The sequence below is a fragment of the Columba livia genome, chromosome 8 (assembly GCF_036013475.1).
Source record: "Columba livia isolate bColLiv1 breed racing homer chromosome 8, bColLiv1.pat.W.v2, whole genome shotgun sequence".
Taxonomy (NCBI): Eukaryota; Metazoa; Chordata; class Aves; order Columbiformes; family Columbidae; genus Columba; species Columba livia.
In genome coordinates, this window is record NC_088609.1 from 7,197,922 (window position 1) to 7,218,950 (window position 21,029).

General features: G+C 41.9%; 1 protein-coding gene and 1 long non-coding RNA gene across 5 annotated transcripts in view; one reads left to right on the top strand and one right to left on the bottom strand.

The window, feature by feature from the left end:
• Positions 1-21,029, bottom strand: part of ABL2 (ABL proto-oncogene 2, non-receptor tyrosine kinase) — a 48,596-nt gene that overhangs the window by 9,148 nt on the left and 18,419 nt on the right. For 2 of the 4 annotated variants that reach the window (XM_065071737.1, XM_065071739.1), the window contains exons 2-8: positions 6,824-6,994; positions 5,813-6,108; positions 4,895-5,167; positions 3,989-4,073; positions 2,249-2,426; positions 1,434-1,618; positions 969-1,121 (exon numbers count right to left, since the gene is read on the bottom strand). In XM_065071737.1, the coding sequence (XP_064927809.1) occupies positions 969-1,121; positions 1,434-1,618; positions 2,249-2,426; positions 3,989-4,073; positions 4,895-5,167; positions 5,813-6,108; positions 6,824-6,994 (1,341 nt within the window). Of the gene's footprint in view, positions 1-968; positions 1,122-1,433; positions 1,619-2,248; positions 2,427-3,988; positions 4,074-4,894; positions 5,168-5,812; positions 6,109-6,823; positions 6,995-10,639; positions 11,277-16,791; positions 20,165-21,029 lie in introns of those variants that run through there. The other 2 variants (XM_065071740.1, XM_065071738.1) reach the window with 2 other exon arrangements.
• On the top strand, positions 5,098-7,324 carry LOC110357811 (uncharacterized). Its single transcript, XR_002411715.2, has 2 exons — positions 5,098-5,237; positions 5,793-7,324. It is a non-coding gene; the product is annotated as an uncharacterized LOC110357811 (long non-coding RNA).

Here is a 21,029-nt window from a genome sequence, read left to right on the forward strand (position 1 = left end):
CTGAAATTCAGGCAGAGCCTTCCAAAAGGAGAATGTGTTCACTCTGTGGGGGAAAGAGGAGGACAGTGCATTGATCTGTGATGGAGCTTGGAAAGTTACAGAAGGGTATCATGACAAAAAAATGTCATTTCTGTAGTTAGAAATCTGCACTAAGGGAATGTGTTCTGGAAGCACTTTCAGTTCATATCACAATAGTGTCTGGAAAGCGACTGGCATTCTGCTCATTTTAGGTGGCATTAATATGAATTTCCTGCTTTTGTCAGCTTTCTGAAGGTTGGTTTTGTTTTGGCTTTTTTTTTTGAAGCAATGTCCTTCATTGTCACCCAGCTTCTTTGTTTCGTAACTGAAGTTCCACTCTGACTTTTCTTGACATGCTGGGGATCAGGCACCGCTGGCGACAGGCTGCCGAATGGCCTCATACACCCCAGTTTGTCTGTGTTGTCCCTTGAGGGCCACAGAGATGCCTGAGTTAGCATCAAGGAGGCTCTTCCCACCCTGGTCACACTGACAGGGTCTCTCTGCTCAGAGCTGTTTACCTTATCCAGCAGCACGGCCTGGTTTGCTTCCTAGGATCTTCAGCCTTTTGCCCAGGATATTCTCTGCTCTTGTGGGATGGAAGGAGATCGGCAATGCTCTTAAATGCTGTTGCTCTCTTCCTGTATCTTTTATTTTTATATTAGTGGTTTTTCAGTCTGTTACGAAGCACTAGGGAGCTTTTCATGGTGTGCTTGGAGAATGTGTTTTGTGCAACACCTTGTCAACTAAGTGCTATCTAGCTGTACTCAGAGATGACAGTTCTTGTTCCCTAGAGACCAGACTCATTTTGCATCAGTAACCAGGTACATCTCAGGTGACAGGGCCACATTAGCTAACAAAGTGGCACATAAGAAGCAAGGACTTCAAAGTTAACTACAGATTTCTCTCATCCCTCCCACGCTTTGTCCCCCAGCCTGGAAGAAGATACTCACATGCCCTCATCAGTTCGTAAACCTTTGGAGGGCACCCCTCGGGTTGTTCCATCCGATATCCCTTTTCCAGCAGATCATACACCTGAGAGAGGTCAATGCCTGGGTATGGTGACATCCCATAGGTAGCAATTTCCCACAACAGCACCCCAAAGGCTGGAATTAGAAAAAACAGAATGCCTGGTCATACATCTGCCCTCTTCTTGTGTTGCTCGTGACATTGTGGCCTGTACTGCAGCTTGAGGCAGCATCTCTTTCTTGCAGATACTTCAGGCCAGTCTAATTTCAGGCCAGTCTAGATGAAGACATGACATGATAAAAATGCTGTTGATTCATGAAGCTGTGGCCTGGCATGTGACTGTCTCCTCCTCACGTGTTTCTGCCCAAGCCAGAAAGCAAGTTACTGTCTAGGCTGGCAAAGAAAAACAAAACAAAACAGAACAGACCACTGAAGTGGAATTTTCTTACCCCACACGTCTGATTTGATTGAAAAGGTGTTATAGGCCAGGCTCTCGGGAGCAGTCCATTTGATCGGGAACTTGGCTCCAGCATGAGCTGTGTAGGTATCTCCAGTCATAAGCCGACTTAAGCCAAAGTCGGCCACCTTCACCACATGATTTTCTCCAACTAAGCAGTTCCGCGCTGCCAGGTCCCTGTATAGAGGAAAACAAGCAAACTCCTTTACTGGAGCAAGAGCTGGGCTTCTGAATATAGTTTTCTGGTTGCATAGCCTGTCCCTCCCTTCTGAATTGAAAAGCACCCTCTTTATGCAGCAAAAGCCACGTGAGCTTTGCTCCCAACAGTGTCAGGCACTGAGTGGACTTTTAGGAGCAATCAGTAAGTCAAGATTAGGGTTCATTTTCTATTAAATTTCCAGTAATGATAGCAGTTATGATGAGAAGTTTATGTTTCCTAAGAATAGGATGAGATCAGCATCTCATCACACACTGGTAACAGCTTTACGGCATGGCTTTATCTGACTGGATTAAAATAGAACATAGTGACTGACAATGCCCTACACAAAGAGAGTACATTGGAACAGGACACCAACAACTTCCATAGCTGTCAGGCAGTTAGGCACAAGACTATAAGTCTGCTATGAAAGTCATGGGCAGAAGGAATTGCAAGACGCTATTGAAACCAAAACAGACAATGGATACCCCAGTGTGAAACCTAAATCTGGAAGAAACATCCCCATAAAGAAGAATTCCTGGGCTATCATGCCAGTGGCCTGTTCATCATTACAATCTGAGATTGTACCAGCTCAGTGTGATTTTACCCACCTGTGAATGAAGTTCTTCTTCTCCAGGTACTCCATAGCGGAGGAGATCTGGGTGGCCATATAGAGTAGCACCACAGCACTCACTTCCTCCCGGTTGCATTCCCGTAAATAGTCCAGCAGGTTCCCGTAGGGCATGTATTCTGTCACGATGTAGAAGGGAGGCTCCAGGGTACACACACCTAGCAGGGAGGAGGGGGAGCATATGAATAAAGCTTCCCTTTCTTCCCTAGCTTAGCACTACTCCTGATTTAATAGCCATTTGTTGCATTTTGTAACCAGGAGCATTTCTCCAAAACATGGAGACTTCCATCTACAAGACCCAGATCAATGCAGCCCAACTTAAAATTCAGTGCTCCTGTCTGTTTATCTGTCCATCCACTTTATGGATAAAGAGAAATATGTCTATCGTTGCTATTTCTATATAATATACATAAAGAATATCTGTTCTTTGGAGGGTTGCAGAATGAAACTTTAATGCATGCGATTTGCTTTTCTTGCCCTCTCCTCCTTCATAAAGCTAAAGAGCAGCCAACTGGCCGTAGGTACCTGTCAACTGACAAGATTTCCAGACTGCCATGTCACTACAGAGTAATGTGGAGCACTCCCATGTGTGCAGGGGAAGGGATCGGCATGGTGGGACCTGCTCCCAAAGCAGCATTCTCACACATTCCGCAGATGACTACTCGCTACAGTCACCGCAATTATCTGCAAAGTGGAGGAGGAGGGCAACAGGAGACTCATGTCAAATCTCTGCCAGCTCCCACTGCAGCACTGCTGAATGCCTCTTTATACCATTACACACATGCAGGAGTGAAACACAACTACACTGTGCATCAGAAAGAGCAAAAATGCGCCTCTATGATGAGAAATATTTTAGTTTCTGCTCATGTAACCAGACAGGGTTGGGCAGCCACTTCATCTGTGCCCATTTCTTAAATGAGAATAGTTGCCATTATTAAAAGCCTTCACATTCTTCACATTTCTCCTTTCATTCTAGGCTTGGCTTGACAGCTTTGCTCCTGAAAACAGCAAAAGTCTAGAGGCAACTAAGCACTAGTAAAGGTTTAGGGTGTCTCCATAAGAATCTTTGTACGTGTAGAATTAACAGCTATGCAGACCATTTAATAGCGATCCTCATACCACGCACGTGCCAGCTCAACAAACGGGGCACAGCCACGCTGTAAGGCCTGCAGATTTCTTCCATCCATGTGCTGTTTGATCCGACCTGCATCTCCACTGCCTTGACCTCACGCACTTATTTGGTGATAAACAGAGTCCCTTATAGCAGCAGTGATCTGGCCGTCTTCTGCTTAATTTCGGACCAATTTGTTCTATTCAGCGCAGCTTTTCTATAAACATCTCTGATTTAAGGAGTATAGAGAACGGTATTTGTTGTGCTTTGAATATATTTTTTCTTTCACTTTGAATTTTCTTATAATTTTGTTCTGTTCTATCAGAAAAATAAGTAATGGAAAATAATTTTGTAAATCTGATTGAACACAGCAGAACATCAAAGTTGTCTACTAATGTAAGTGACTATATTTGATGATTTATTTAAAATTAGTGTCTGTTAGCTCCAATATTACATAAGGGAATAAGCTGTCAAAAATACTACCCCATAACCTGACCTGATTAAAAAGGTTATGTAAATACAGAAAATCTGCCACTGTTTTCAAACAAGATAGATTTCATTTTGGCAGAAACTCAAGTGAAAAAAGAAAGAGTAAGGAATTCCACTAACCTAACAACTGCACTAGATTCGGGTGCTTGATCTCTTTCATCACAGCAGCTTCTTTCAAGAACTCTTCCACCTCCATGGTATCTTCCTAGATAAACAGAAAGGCAAAAGAAAGGGCAATTCATTATCATGACCAATGTCTGCTGAACACCAGGTATCTGAGCTGAATATCAGTGATGGAATCCTTAACTCCATTCTGCTGGTTTGGCTTTTACCAAAGCAAAATACAACACCCCCAAAAAGCTGCCTGGCTGGCCTGCAGTGTGGCCAAGCCACAGATCCGCAGTACCCAGAAAGTGCTGGGCTTTCTTGTTCTGTAGCTGTTGTGGCTGGTCAGAGGAAGATTGTCAGGGCCACTGACTTAGTTCCCCTGACAAGTTATAAAAATTACGCTTGAAAGGTCCCTTACTTAGTGGGTATGTAGAATCACAGAATGTTAGGGTTGAAAGGGACCTCAAAAGATCATCTAGCCCAATCCCCCTGAACTGTAGCTGTTAATGTTAAACAGAAAGCTTTGAAAAGAAAGATAAATGGAGAAGCTGATTTTTTCCAGGAGTAGGGGAGTGGTTGTAGAAGCTATTTCAAACACCTTTGATTTCTTAAAGCTTCCATGGCTCTTCTGAGAGAAGAGGACTTGGTAAGTAAATGGTACAGATCTGACTTGGACATGCAGTTCCTGCAGGTGCTTGCTGGGCAAATTTAGATTTGTTTCTAAGCCACATGCACTGGTGCAAGTTCGATAAGCTTTGTTCTGCAAAGCTACTCTCAAGCATGGATGTTATGCATATCAGCACAGTCCATTTGCTGATATTCATATCATTAGGAGGTATAACTGAGAATGTTACAATTTCCTTACCCTTATGATAAATGGCAACCAAACAAACAGCGTAAAACAATCTGAAAACTCACCTTTAATGTTTTCACAGCAACTGTGAGATTGTATTTCTTCCAGACACCAACGTACACCTCGCCATACTGCCCTCCCCCGAGTTTGTGCTTCATGGTGATGTCAGTCCGCTCCATCTCCCACTTGTCGTGGATGGGGGACACTCCATAGACAGTGGGCTTATTGCACTTGGGTGCTGGGTAATGCAAAGTTGTCACCAGTCCATCTGCTACCGTCGAGTGATGGTGCACTAGCTCTGCTAGCGTGCTGAAACGGCTTTCTGCTGTCACATATACCTGTGAAGAACAAGCCAGGAATCTACTTAAACGAAGGCAGCTGGAAGCTCTCAGAAACACTGGGAAACAGGTAAAAACATTCTAGCAGGTTTAAAAGGGAAAAAAGGTAAGGGAACCAGACTTTGGAATATTTGTTGTGTTGCTGGACAAATGAATGTTAATCTTTGGGATTCTTACCTGCGGAAGGCAGCCAGATCTAAGCTATCACTTGAGAGCAGTGCTGTCTCCTGCCTCACGCTTTACAGGACTAGAAACCGCAATTCTTGCAGCCAACTGCAAGGCCAATGTCTGCATCACTCAACACATTGTACTGCTATTTGATCAAGGCTTCAAAAATGCTGATCAAAACTGCTGACTTATCAAAGCTCTGCTTGTTCTAAGTGGTGTCGCATCAAACTACAACTGCTTTGCTCCCTAGCTGCCTTCCGCCAGGAAAAGTACCATCTGCGCTTCTTCCAAAGTGCTGTTCAATGAGTTACCACCAAACTCTGGGCATACGTGTTCTTTTTTTATACTAATCAACCAGTGGACCTGTTTTCTCTCACATACACCCCTCTCTTAACAGTCTGCAACCTGAGATTCTGCACCACCTCTTAATTAATATCCTTATTTCCTCTCCCCACAGCATTATCCAGAGATCCTCACCTTTCCATCTGAGGTGGTATTGATCCTGTAGTGGTAAACACGTCCTTCGTACCTGAGCGAGATGGACAGCTGCCCTGGGCTGCTCTCGCTTTCACGAACCAGGAAGCTGCCGTTGATGAGGCTGCTCAACAGATACTCTGCTGCGCTGCGGGACACTGGCCCGTGGTACCACGAATGCTTTTCCAGGCTGTTCACCGGCGTGATGTAGTTGCTTGGTACCCAGCCCTGCCCGTTCTTCGAACGTACCTCACTCCATTCACCATTCTGGTTGTAACCCAGGACTCGCAACTTCTCACCTATGACCAGAAAGAAAATAAGCACAGTGCAATCTATCAGGTCTCATTAAGGGATACACTCACCATCAGCTGACTACGCCTGGGTTTAACGATAAAAATCTGCAGCAGTGATCTCATAACTACACTGCTTTATATAAAGTATTTACAAAGTAAAGTTTCAGATGGAATACTTAGGATACTTTTCCCTAATTTTCTGCAGTGTGAGTGACTGAACTCAAAAAGCTTCCCGTAGTCCAGCTTCTTAGACTAGATGGACTTTTTTTTCTTGGAGGGATGAGGTTTGTATCCTTCTTGAAGCCTCTAATGGCATGTGATTTAACACAGTTCTACAGCAGGTCGTATCTTGATACACGTACTGAGCAGAAACAGAAAATCTCTGTGCATTTCATAATTCTGGATTTTGTCGCAGCTGAAAGTGGGACAAAGCTGAAAGCTGAGTTTTGCTATCATCAATAATGCAAAGGTCCTCCTCTCTGCAGCCAGTGATTTGGGGAGCAAAGAGCAACAACTGTTACACAAACCCGTATCTGTACCAGGAGAACTGCCCGGCAGGTGTCTCTCCAACACAAGTGAGAGAGAGACCATCTGCTTATAATCATAGGTTTAGAGAATAATCTTCTCTAACTGCACTCATTCCTATTCCTATCTGGAGAAGGATTCTGTTCCCTGTTGCTAATTTTTCAACCTAGTAGCTGCTCTGCATTCACAGCCTCACCTTTGGTGATGCTGAGCGTGTTGTCGCCGCTTGCTACAAAATCGTAAAGTGCAACAAAGAGATTGGGGTCGCTCTCGGTGGCTCCGAGCAGGTTCTCCTTGGAGCTCCATCTGATGGCTTCATTCAGTGCCTGGGGCTCGACATCGCAACCATAGGGGCGGTGCAGGGCCTCTGAAGAAAGAACAGAAGAGGAAATTACTTTGTGTACAGTTGTGAATAGACCAAAACCCACTGCACAGCAGAGCTCTTTATGGAGAGGGAACACCACACCAGCACATCTTAGATCGGTGTTTTTCAATACCCACTTTGCTGACTCTTGATCCTACAAGTTACTTCTAAGAGGCTGGAGAAGGTGATTAACTGCCTATAAACCAAGTAGCAAACTATGTATATATAATTTATATTTAATATTTATTACATTATATATATTACTATTTGAAAGTATTTAAGCATTCACAGATAAAAAATGGATAAGAAAATAAAAAGCACTTTTTAAAATGACGTGAAGTAGTGAAGGAAACTTTTTAACACTGAAATGCTGTGGTTTATGTCTTCATCACTTCTGCGGCTGAAGCAGACAGCTTGCATCTGAAACCAACATTGCAAATACAGGTAAGACGGACTAAATTATGGTACATGTGATCTATAGATTGGGACAGCAACTGATTCAGTATTAGCAGCAATTATGGTGATTTGTGATACATTTCAAGGCTGTGTAAAGAAGAGGTGGAAAACTGACAGGGACAGAAAGTAGCACGGATGGTGCCAGGTATTTAGTACCTGTGTTTCTGAATAGCCAGGCAGTTCTGTTTGGCTGTTTAAAACAGCCAGCTGATGCAAACTGGACAACTGACGCAAATTTGATAGTACAAGGGAGTGGAGGGAAAGAATCAGACCTCTTTTATAGACAAAAGTCTCCACAGTCTCTGTGACCACAAAAAATAACCTAAATACACAGAGTTTTGGAAAAAAATGTAGTAAAAAGCAAAACTGTCTGAACACTTCATTGGTCCACGCCAAGACTATCATTGGCTTTCTAACCTGTAGAGAGGTTTTCCAGGAACATGTAGCAGAATAAATTTCAATATTAAGACAAAAGAAAGAGCAAGTGATGCAGTTTCATACATGTGGGCTGCTCAAGGGGGCAAAAAATATGAAGGGGTAAAGATATAAATATTTTCTCTGATGGTACAACTGACACAAGTTCCTGTCTCAATATGTATTTCCAAATTCTCTTGTTGAACTCAATTATGGAAATTCACTGTAAAAATATTTAAGTAAATGCACTAAACATAAAAAAGTCCTCTTGAAAGAACTGGATGCTTTCTTCACTCATCATTGCCTTGGCGCGATTCTGGGGGGCTGAGAAGTCAGGCTGAGGATATTTTTAAGCAGACCACAGCATGAGACTGTGTGTATATAATGCCCCCGCCCCGTTCCTGCACTCCTGTGAGATTTACATTCATAAGCGATAGCCTGTCTATAAGGCACTTTAAAAGAGAACAAAGAGCTCCAATGCAATACAGGGCAGGAAAACTGAGAAGTCAGTGAGACACAAAACAGGAAGAGGCCTGTGCCAAGTAACAGGCAAACAGATGCCAAATCTGTGTCACAGGACAGAGCTCAGGCCTGGAAAATGAGGACACAGGGGTTCCCGGCAGCTACATGCAATCTTTCTACTGTATTGTAGGTACATGACAAAGTAAATGGTTGAGCTTTTTTCTGCTTTGTTTTTAAACACATAACTAAGTGGCTTTTCACTGCATTTCTCATGATCATTCAGAGTTATATTGCTCGTATAACCTGCTCACCTCATAATTAATTAATAACCTACCTCCCAAGCCTCACTGAAGTAGCACCCTAGTTCTCTTAGCAAGGACAGAAGTGACTAGAGACATTAAGGTACCAAAATGTCACTTCTTTGATGGCATTATCTGTGGATACAATACTCAGATACGCTTCTTGCTCCTAACCATCAAACACAACTAGTTTTACAATATACTAACCCATCAGACTGCGTGCTATCCTGGGAAAGAGAGGAAATCCCAGTGTCTGCTCAACTACCTGCATTACTATATTATAGCAACGTCCCTCTGTTATTTTTTTAGGGTTTGGTATGTGCATATGCATGTCGAGTTGTGAAGTGCCAGGAAAGAACACCCGTTCCTAAATCCAGCTCCTTTATGGAGTAGAAATACATATTTAATTAAATAATGCATTCTTTATATTCCTACAGTGAATTGTGTTAAGAGTGTTTCAGTGCCTTAAGCAAAGTCACTCAGCAGATGTGCTATACAAGAAATCTGACTCATGCATCTCTGCTAAGGAGCAAATGCAAAAGTAGGCAGTGTTTCCAAAAAATATCCCACCTTTCACCTCCCAAATACCTTAAAGGTGTTTCAATAACTGCTTACTTCCAGTTATACATCTGCCAAAATGTGAAAGACTTTAAAGTAGACTTTGATTTAAATCACACATTTCTGTTTAAGTTTCTTTCTCAAGCCCGAAACGCTCATGACCTGAGCCCCCAACCCCTGCTTACCAGTCAGCACAGAGCTCAGCATTTAACTGTGCACTCACAGGTAAAGCCTGAACCAGCCAAATTTCAGCTCAGCCTCAGAGCTGCTGCAGCAAAGCCGGGGACCAGCTAAGCCTGCCCACTTCGACCAAGGCAAAACCAGCAGAGATGTCACCTGCTGCTTAGTGCTGAGCAGCTCTGCCCACATGAAACCGCTTGTGGTGGCTGTGCTGGGTTGCCAGCCAGGATTCAAACAGATGTCGGGCTACCATGGCTTCCCTGGGAATGCCTGGGAGGCTGGCACATGTTCTTAACACCTATTTTATGTACAAAAAAAAAAAAGCCAGCAGAAATTAATGTTTGATGAGGAGCTTCAATCACTTAGCTACAGTGCTTACCTAAAAATCACATCACCTAAGAATCAAATGCTTTTAAGAGTTCATGTCTCACTAACTTCTTTCACTTTCATTTTTAGAGTGACTTGGATGCGTAAGTAACTGTAAAGGTTATCCAATATCTACTAAAGGAGAGTTTACCAGGACACCAGAGTACCTACTGCAGGTTATTATCACATAATAACCTATGCGACTCAATACGGTGTGGGATCTATACCATCCAATACGTAAGGATATGGAAGGTCAGAGAAACATGATAATCACATAGACCTCATTAAGGAAAAGAAGATAACCAAAGCGGATCGCAAATGATACTAATCCAACTGAATAGTCTTCAAGTTCTATTCACAACAAGAGTAAAGAAATGAGCTGGGAAGTTCTGTTTTATAGAAGCTCCTTTTAAAGGCTAACTATAAATCATGTAGTACCACTTTCATTTCCTATACAGTGGAAAACCTACATCATCATTTAGTGTACAAGTAGTTCATGGTCATGCTTCACCCATCTCCTTCCTTTCCTTTATTCCCACAATACAACTGGCCTCTCTCCGGATATGAATTCTTTTCCTATTCAGTCCACATGTAATGGGTGTTTTGTCCCCCACCCTGTGCTGCCAAATTACCAATCTCTTTGGTCCAAGAGCAGGAGGCAGTATATACTAAATCTTAAATTTTAGAGTCACATCAAGTGCTGAAGTGGTGTCTACTTCTGAAATACTGTTCATAAAAATGAAGCATTTCAACAGTCCTAAAACCTGCATAAAATCAGGTAATCTCAGTCCTGCCCATGGCTGATCTCATCCTACAAGATAAAGAGAGACTTGGGAGGACCCACATCCACCTCGAAGCACTTAGAGAGATACGGGAAAGGAACAGCACAGCATTACAACCCTGAGCATCATACCTGTGAAACTCACACCAGGCTCAGAGGCTTCCTCGCCAAGGCAGCAGAGCAGCTTGCCCTCTTTGCCATAGCTGCTCGACTGGAAGAGGACGGTCCCCACAATCATGCTGCGCTTTGCAACAAGCAGAAGAGGCTGCTCAACCTGAGAAGTCCTGGGCTGCCACTGCCAGTGCAAACACCGCCACACGCAGACGATCACCACTCGCAAGGCTGGAGGCCAAAGAAAAAGCGAGCGCTGCCGAGAGGGCAAAGGAGTAACTGGGAAAATGAAGCTGCGGGTTAACTTGGTTATTAGCTGGAAGTGAGGGTGGAGCTTCCCAGGGAACGCAGGACAAACAGAGGATGTGGGGACTGCAAGTTGAAACAGTTTTGAGATGACCTATAAAGACAGAGTTTTGTGCCGCTAAGAGTTAGGCAACAAAGTGTTTGGGAAGAAAGCAAACAGTTTCCTTGGAGAAATTCCTCTGTACGAATTACAAAACAGATCACCCATTAAGGGGACCGCCCAGATTGATTCATTTTTCCACTCCACATGCCATTGCTAGAGCACTACTTACATGAATCAACAGGAAACGATGCGAGTGAATGAAAATACACGTCTAAGAGGTGTACAAGCACTGAGCAAGTAAACACTCTTGAACATTTTAGAACGAAACAGAGAGCAAGAGCAGTACAGTACACCCACTCTGAGCTGCGTATTTGCTGATTTAGGAAGACTCAGGACAGCTCTCCAAAAGGAGACCACCAAATTACCTCTCAAAAAAAAATATGATTTGGTGGATGAATTCTCTAAAAGCCCTAGTTTCCTAGCAAATGCTGTATGGCTTGTAGCAGGACAGGTTCCTCCTAACACATGGACAAGGAAGGGTTAAAGAACAAACCAATCTCATACCTGGGAGGGTGGTGGGCCTACAGAGGGGTATAAAAGGGAGCAGGGAAAGGGAAGTCAGTGCTTTGGACTTTTGCAGGGGGAGAGGAACTGCTGCAGCCCACCAAGGCAAAAAAAAGCAGCATTCTATAATCCATGAACCCCACTGTGCTGTGAGAAAGGCAGCTGCACCACGTGATGAGGACTCACATCAGGCTAAAGGTAAGAAACAAGCAACTTGGCTTGTTCCAAATGTTTGTGTTTTGTAAGGCTGTGGATGTAGACAAACACTATATAAGACTGTGGATATGCTGTGCTGACAAGGTGGTGTTTTTCCCTTTATGGCCTGTGACATGAGTTGTTTCTCCCACCACCATAACCTAACGTATTGTGGAAAAAATAACCAGACAAAGAAAATGCCTTAGGATACTCACATACTGTTGTCTTGCTAAAGCTCTGACAGGTGGGCAACTCTTTTCCTCCTCCTCCAAACCCAAGCTTAGTAAATCCTGCAGTGTGCTACCCAGCAGTTACAGGTTGAGATTCCTTTATTTATGAGCTCCTAGGCTTTATCTCTTTTCCCCTTTGTTTCTGCCTCTTGCAATTCATTTTTCCCCTCTTATTGGCTCCAAGCACTCTTAATTACACTGGCATTTGTATTAACCTTAGTTTATCTGTTAATGCACAAAGAATAAGCAGAATTAGTAGGGAAAAGCAGCGTAGCCTCAGAAACATGTGGATGAGCTTTGTGACAAACACACTTTTCAGGTGTATCTGAAATGGTTCCAGGAAATAACAAGCTACATATGGATTTGTGACTAAATTAGTCTTAGCTCTGATAGTTAACAACCTTAGCTGAAATAACAAATTTACTTGTTAGTTAAGATACAACAGGTAAGTAACAGGTATGTGGACCAAAGAAGAAGTAGCAGAAAGTTAGGTTGGGTTAATAATGTAACTTGTAAATATATCTGTTGAACCCATCAATTTTAGTGTCTGCCAGAAGAATATCATTAGCCAAAGCTTAATGACTGGCTGGTCTGTTAATGAGCTCCTGGTGGGAAACAAGTCATGGCCAGCACTGGCATTATGGGCAAGTAACATTTTACCTGCAAGTTTACTAAAACAGGGCAGTTCTGTCCCTGCACCCTTCCAGCCACCACCCTCCTGAAGGTGTTTCTCAGAGGGAGGGATATGGGGTGTCCCTGTACAGCGTGGAGCTGGTCATAAGGTCCTGTCAAATGCACCCAGGCTGAATAAAATCAGGCATCTTTCTACCTTCTAGATGAGCTTTATTTCTTTCACAAGCGATTTTCCTAGATAGTTGTTTTACACTGTAGGCCATCACCTTGACATCTGCATCCACCACATCTACATCCTGTTCCTATTCCCTTCACAGTAAGTGCACAATATAAAATCTTAATTCTGGTATTTTCAACTTCCTCGGTGGAAAAATCCATGTTTCAGGCAAAGCAGCTCTTCCCAGCTCTTTAAGTTATTCCCTGTGGTGCCCTTCAAAGCCATTTCCTGAGAGTGGTTACCCTTCCTGTGCAACTCATCCACTTAAAAGTATTTCTCTAGTTCTTCTAGCAGTAGGAAAAAGTTGAATGTAAGGAAGTCTTGCTGACTATGCTACTTTGAAATGTGGAGTTCAGGGAGTGTCCAAAAATTTTCTATACTCTGAACTTATGAACCAACTGTCCATGTTTCTTAATCAAACAAAATAATGTGTAAATGGAAATACATCTCTGAAAAGGATTTGGTTGTGCTGACAGCAGGCCAAAGTGACTGGTTTGTCAATGGAATGGAGACAAAGAAAGGGTTATAGGGTAAACACTGGTTGTTGCATAGAGTCTCGATCTGGTATGTTAGCATTTAAAATCAAAAACCATAGGGTGTACACACATGTGAGGGTGTATATATGTACACACATTGTGTTCTATCTTCTGGCTTCTCAAATGCGCCTTTTTCAGAAAGGGGTGCTTTAATACAAGGCCACCAAGATCCCCCCATATGCCACATTTTTCACTTCCTTTTCACTTCGAGTTTTCAAACTACTGATACAAATATCCGTGATGCTATTTTGCACACAGACTCATTTTATCTGCTTTTAAGACTACCAAAGAATAGGCACTGGTCACTTTACAGCACAGAAAGTAAACCATCAAGTAACTAATGACTGCCAGTATAACTGCTATTTTCTACCATCTTCAAAGCATACGTCACTTTACATCACTAGACTTCAAGATCTTTACCCAGCTTGTAAGTGGGAGGATTTCTGCCTTAGTGAATACAAGGAAACAAAGTTGATAACACAGCAGCAAGTGGGTTTCCTATTTTGCTGACACGATTGGAACAGTATCAAATTCTACAGTAGCTCTGTTTCTGAAGCCAAGTCTCAGCACTTCCTACTAACCAAAAATACTCAAGGCAAACCAGTGCTGAGCAGGCCAAGTTCCTGCTGTCTAATAATGTGGTAGCACAGAAGCAGACCTATGAACTTTCTTTACCCTTTAACAGACTTAAGCCCTTACCTAAACAGACCACCTAGAATTTCTGCTGACTTACATGTGGCCGTGATAAACACCAGTTTAAAAGGGTCAGACAGCTTGCATATGGCTTTGGTAAAATGTAGGCAACCTAAGTAAATGCCATTCCTAGGTGTTCCTCTCCTGGAAGTGATCAGACTCCTAATAACATGGTTTGCTTGAGCTGAGCACAGATCCATAGTTAGTCCTTGGGCCTCCCACAGAGCGGTGCAAGGTTTAAGTACTGTAAACAACCCACTAATTAAACCCAAGAAATACAGCTCCAAGCCAAGAACTTGGGATGGGCAAGGAAGAGGTTTCTATTTATGGTCCCAGGCTGGGAGAGACAGAATGGGAGGAGACTTCAGAGTCAGTGACAGAATTGCATCATGAACAGCTCACATCATATAAAAAGAAATGTTTCAAGCCAAGTCAGTAGCACTGTATTGCCTTAATTATGAAAATATCACTTTTATTAACCTTTTCTATTTCAGAGATCTTTGGTATTAGAGAGAGAAGCACATGGAGAAACCTAATAGGTTCTCCTACAGTTCACCTCTTAAATGCACATTTATTTTGCAACATGACAAACAGCTGCATTTATTCATGGTTAAAGCGGTAGCTCTTCACCTAGAAGACATGCTTTTTGGCTAGCTTGATTATAAAAATTCAAGGCAAACAGGGTTTGGGTTTCTGATGTCAATGAATTTTAATTGGTAGAAGGAGAAAGACAGACTGATCTTAACTAGTTACATCAGTGTATGAATTCATGACATTGTCTACCTGAACATGATAAGAGGTTAGCTGTGTCAAAACTAAAACTGATGTTGATAGAAGAAATCACCTTTATTCTGTTCACTGGTTCCAGTCACCCTCTTCCTTTGTTATCAACACTACCAAACATTCCAAGCTGTCCCTTAGCCCCTTTCCTGAGATGTCAGTGGTACATAGGTGTGTACCATTTCTCCCAATATCAGCCTAATGCAGCACTTCCCTACTTTTTCTCTGCTTCCTCCTGGTAAAGTAGTATATTTTTAGTACAGAACCCAGAATGAAATAAATCAAGCTTAAGGTCCAAAGTATTCATTTGAAAATCTTCCATTCAATGCAAGATGCATAAATCTCTTCATAAATCAGCAACTGTATAGGCTGTAAGTGACCAAACCTTCTACTGCAGCCTTTGGTGGCATTTCTATTTTAAGAGAGAATTTCAAAGTAGATAAGTATTAATCATCTTCAGTACAAATGCTGCTAACCCAATAGAGTGGCTCTCATTACCTCCAAGCTCTTCTGTCCTCACAGAACTCTGGCAGGACGGTCACCCTGGGATAAAGGCAGATAGCAAAGTGACGCAGGTTTTTACATGCATTTAAAGAACAGTTTAGGGTGAGGAACTCATGAGCACAGGAGAGCTGGACCTAAGAACTATTAAAAGGCACAATGGATGTTTCCTGTCACAGTACTGGCAATGGTAGGAAGCACCAGAATCCACTCAAAGTACCAATCTAACTTCTTTGAATGTGCCTCTGGGTGAGGAACCAAAACACAATGGCACAACAGATAATAAGAAAAAGACTCTCCTGAAGCGAGACATTTCAATATAAAGTGATATACAAAAAAAAGCTACAAATGTAACCTCTTCTCAAAATCCTGAATACTGTATCAAAATGTTTGCTACCTTATTTACTAAGGATTTATTCAGCTGCTATAAATCTAGACAGCTTTGCAATTGCTGGTAGCTAGAAACAAAGACACCCACTGATTTAAAATGCTCTGTATTACATACCCATTTCCATTGAGTACTGAGGTGATGAAGTTCCAGTCTTTGTTCCTCTGAATCCTGCCTACACTGGACAGTAACTACTCCCACAATAACAGTTGTAGGGAAAGGAGTGCTATGATTTCAAAGATAACTGGGAAACTGCGTACATGCAGATCAAAAGCCTGTCTGGCATTCTTCCTCTGCCGTGCTAAGTTCCAGTAAAACTCTCCAGGATGAAGGTAAGGAGGAGTAGGTCACCCAGTCCTTCTCCAGGAAAGGTGGGATGGCCAAACATTAAGACAGCTTACAGCAAGTCATTTAGCACTTTGGTTTCATTGGTACTTTGGGAGAGAAGTTGCTTAATGTGGATTACACTTCAACAGAATTCCTGAGGGGTGATCCTTGTGGGCCCTTCCATTCAGGATATTCTATGATTTATACTGGCAAGATTAAAGTCAAGATATCATCTAATTCTAAGCAAATCAAATGAATAGCTATTTACTCACAGTGTTAAGACGAACATTAAGTAAGAGTGCTTCTGCAAAAAGACTACTTGCAAAATCATGGCTCAACCAAGCCCTAAGCAAGCAATAAATACCTACACTCACAGTCTAACTGGTGGGAGGTTTATTTTGCAGATGTAAAGCACTAAGTGATCAGACCTTCCAGTTAACATGACATAAACATCCAAGCTGTTTTCCCAATGACATAATTAGATATTATTAGAAGTTCTACAGTATTAGGCCCTCTCCTTAGACTCAGCACCTGGAACAATGACCACATTAATCTGTTTCTCAGCTGGCTTTTTGAAATTTATTTTTAGCCTTCCTAGTTAGAGGGAAAACTTGGAAGGAGAGGGTACAACCTAACTCACTGAGCGGTAATCCCACAGGAGTGAAAGAAAACATCTAACAGCCCAAATTTCAGCTGATGTCACAACTTGAGGCCCAAGTAATTATTTTTGCAAGTGCCTTGGACAGGCAGCATTGCTTACCTTTCGGAGGATATTCAGAGGGCAGAGCTCCCCAGGTGAGCTGATACAGCTTCAGTTTCCAGTACATGAGTTTAATTTTTTTAATGGAATCCCAAAACGCTTGTTAGCACAGATGCGACTTCTCAGTTCCATCCACCCACACTGAATATGCAGCAACTGCCAAAGCTAGAGTACTTCTGTTTAAAAAAAAAAAAATTCTCTAGCTAAAAATAAATCACAACACTGCCACCCTCATTTGTCAGCAAGCAATATGCTGTTCAAGCCATTGTCCACAGCCATTTTCTTCTCGTGAACAAAGAAGGGCTTTCCTTTTATAAAATATTTACTTCGTTAGACTAAAATACTCTTGTGATCTTGCCTCCTTTGAAATCTATTTGTCTTAGAAAATAAACCAGCGTTTTCTTTTCTCCAAGAAAAGCCGAGCTTTAGCATGAATACTTGCCCAAAAATCACATGCTGTCTTGTTAACAACAGAACCAGGGAAAGCTCTTAATGAGGGTCCTTGTCAGGAGATCCCCAGAGTCCAACATTCAGCTGAGGGACTTTTATGTCTTGCTGCTCCTCAGCCCTCTGGGCTGATTCACTTTTAGGGGGAGGCAGCATGAACATGCACGTATGAGGTCAGAGAAACACGTCCAACACACTAAACTTAGCTCCTGGCTGCTGCGCCGCTTCCCGGTGGCAAAACCCAGACTTGTCACTTGTCACTGGCTCTGCGGAGCAGACAAGGGGCTCCATTCACCAGCCCCACATCCAACAGCTGCCAAATAACCAAGTAACACAAACCCTGGGCTCGGCAGGAAGAGAATTCCAAGCTCAACCCCAACAGCTTCACAGTTTCAGGCTGTGTCGCTACATTTGCTGTCTCAAGTCCACCAACAGCGGTGTTTAGCCCTCGTGTGTCTGAGTTCAGTACTAAGACAATAATGTACTCATAGAAATAACTTTTTTTTAGAAAAGCCTTTCTAGGTTAACGCAGAACTAATAGAGCTTTGAAGGAAAAAAAAATGACAGACTGCGCAAGTTCAATAACCTATTCTAAAAGTCATCAAACCTACAAAAAAACACAATTGTTTAAGTTGCTGGTGTAGTAATAAAGTCAGTTTTATTACAAAGAAAGATAACTGTAAATTAATAGACAAAGTTTATTATGAGTTGAGTGGATGTGGATTGAAAATGCTAATTCAATTAAGTGGGTTTCTGATATTATTTCAGTAGAGATCTGGGGGTTTTGACATAACAAAAGAAAACCAATGTTTTAAAAATAACTGAAGAGGAACGAGGCTAGTTGATATATTCAACTTGAAGGAATTTTATGCAGCTAAAATACAAACGTATTTTATACGTATCTGCCTCTGTAGTGGCAACACTACTGTAAAGTTAGGCACTGAGATTATTTTTTCTTTTTAGGAAATACAAGTACTTCTTGATGGTTAACATCAAAACTACAGAGCATCTAAAGGAAGCGTGATAGGGAAAACAAGTCCCACGCCTCAGGTTTAGCAGAACGCTTTATGTCAATAGCAAGTCAGTAGCTGACAGCTGGGATTCTTCAGTCATGTAACAACCGCCATTCTGGGTCACAGCCCAGTGTCCTGCTGCTACCATTGCCAACAGAAGCTGCCTGGGCAAAGGGTAATGGTATTATTCCAGAATACTTCTCAAACCTCCAAGAGGTTGTATCTCAAGGTCTTTCTGAGCGAAACCTGGCATTGTTGTAATTAAATTTCCCAACAACATGCTGCTTGTATTTTTTTACCTAGTTGCTGTTTGAAGTAATGCAAACTAAACATTCTGGGAGGATATTTTTTATGTGATAAGTTATCAACAACTCAACTGCTCTTATTTCTTTTGAAGTTCTTCAGTCTGTATAGTGGCCAATGCCAAATGATCGCTACCTGTTGGTGCTTTCCCCACCACTTGTGATCTTCACAGGCCTTTACCTTATTCTGCCTCCACCACCACTCCTCCAAGCTGAAGCATTTGTCTTGGGCACTCTGATGTTGTTATTGCCTTTGGTCACCTTTAAACAGTCCTCCTTTGACATTTTTCTAGCTCTACCATACATCTCTCTAGAAACCCAGATCAGAATTGCATGCCATATTGAAATCATAGCTTTGTACAGTAGCAGAATGCTATTTTTCTATTCCTATTGCTCTGCTTTTTGGACTATAATTCTAAATATGGTAATGATACTGTCTTATAACAGCTCAAAGATTTATTTCTACTGTTGTAGTAGTTGGCTCAGAGCTAAATACCTCATATGAAAAGCTAGAACCATCTTCTTCCACATACTTCCACAGAATTTTGTATCACTTCTTCAACTTGCAAGATCTTCCTGCAGTTCTTCAGTCAACTTCTGTATCTCCTGTCTTTAACAACTTGATATTATCAGCAACTTTATCTTGCTATTTGCCTTCTTTCTCTTCACATCATCTCTCACAGTCTATTAGCAGCTTTCAAGCAAAAAACGGGCGAGTTGAAGAAAAGTTAGAAAGTTGAGTACAAGACATTTTCTTCATTCCTGTTTGATTGCTTTTTCATTTCTAGCACCTTTTCACTGAACAAAAACATTATGCCTTCCAGCAAGTTATTTACTATAATCAGTGTTTAGTACAGTGTATGATCTGGCTAAATCATCAGATACTGCTATCATATGGTGAGGAGCACTTTAAAAAAAAAAAAAAATAAAATAACTGTAAGGAAACTATTGAACTAGAAGAGTGGTTAAAGAAAGTGTATTGCAGATTTATCTCCATTTGTCAAAAGACAAATCCCCATAAGAGCCAAGATCTGTTGCTAATTTACAATGTTAATCTGAACACTAGCAGTTTGTTTTTCTACAACGCTGCAAAGATTTCCTCCTTGTGCTGGGGAAATATCGAAGAGGAAAACAGCTGTATGGATTCATCTAGGATTGTAAAGGGGTTTGAAGAAATCCTAAGTAAATGAAATCTTATTTTATTGAATTGATACCACAAAGCCTTCTATTCACCCAGAGTAAGAGGAGACAGACAATGGAAACTATATTGTAAGAGCAAGGCAGGCTTTTCAAGACTGGATTTTATGCAAAGTAACTTAAAAGCATGTTACTATTAACAGTGAGAGGGGAAGGGACTAATGGTGCCTTAGCCCCCCCAAAATGCAGCTGCTCTAAAAGCAAACTATAGACAAGTGTTCATTTGGACTACTTCAGTGATGAAGTTCAATTGAGTTCTATTCCCCCAATTTTAACCAAATCTAGTCTTCTTTTGTTCTGATTTTCATCATGTTGCTTATAGGTTTTTGAACAGAAACACCAAATGACAAGGACAGTATTCACTCCCTTCTAAAACAGATCCAGCAACTAGAAAAAGCAAAAAATGATTTCATTTTGTCACCTGCTAGCCACGTAAGTACCTGACTAATTTTTCCTGTTCATAGGGTGAAACAACAACTCAATGTTGACACAGTCAGGTAAGGAGACCCACTGGTAGTTATTTAAAGAGCCTTCCTCCCACTTAATACTGGTATAGGTGTATGAGACATCTGTCCTGCTGCCAGTACTTGTGGTGGTACGACAGGGATGCTCAGAGGATTGGTTGGAATATTGTCAGCTGCTTTTAACTGAAGGCTACTCCAGCCTTTATTATTGCTTCTGCCTTTGGGTGCCACTTCCCCTGGTGCTTAATTTACTCTGCTTACTATATATATATTCAGAAAAAAGAAGGAAGACAGAAAGGGCTGGAAATACCCAGTGGGAGGTCTAACATTGCAGCTCACTCAGCAGTTTGTTGCCTCTCGCTCTGTAAAGTACTGGTTAGTTCCTAAATTGCATCCATTTACAACCTCAGTTTTTGTGGATGTTACTGTGGGTAGTAATATGCTTTTCTGGAGAGCTAAGGAGTATAGCACATCATAAACTGAGAGGATGGATCAATATCACCTTGCCTCTTGTGGTACTGGTAAGAGTTTTTACACCTGCAGCAGTGGCAGCAACAAGGAGAAATGCACAGAAACTGCCATTCAAGTTGATACGAGTTATTACTGATATTGTGATATGCGTGAACAAGACAAAAATGTGACTTTAGGGCATACAAATCAGAGAAATCAAGCCATTCATACAGCTCAGAGGAGTACTTGCAGCCCACAGAAGGAATGGTGTCCGCACTCTACTATCACCATCAATTAAAGGATGGGAAAATTAATGAAGTGCAAGATGACTTAACCAAACTCCAAAATAAGACCTCTGACAAAAG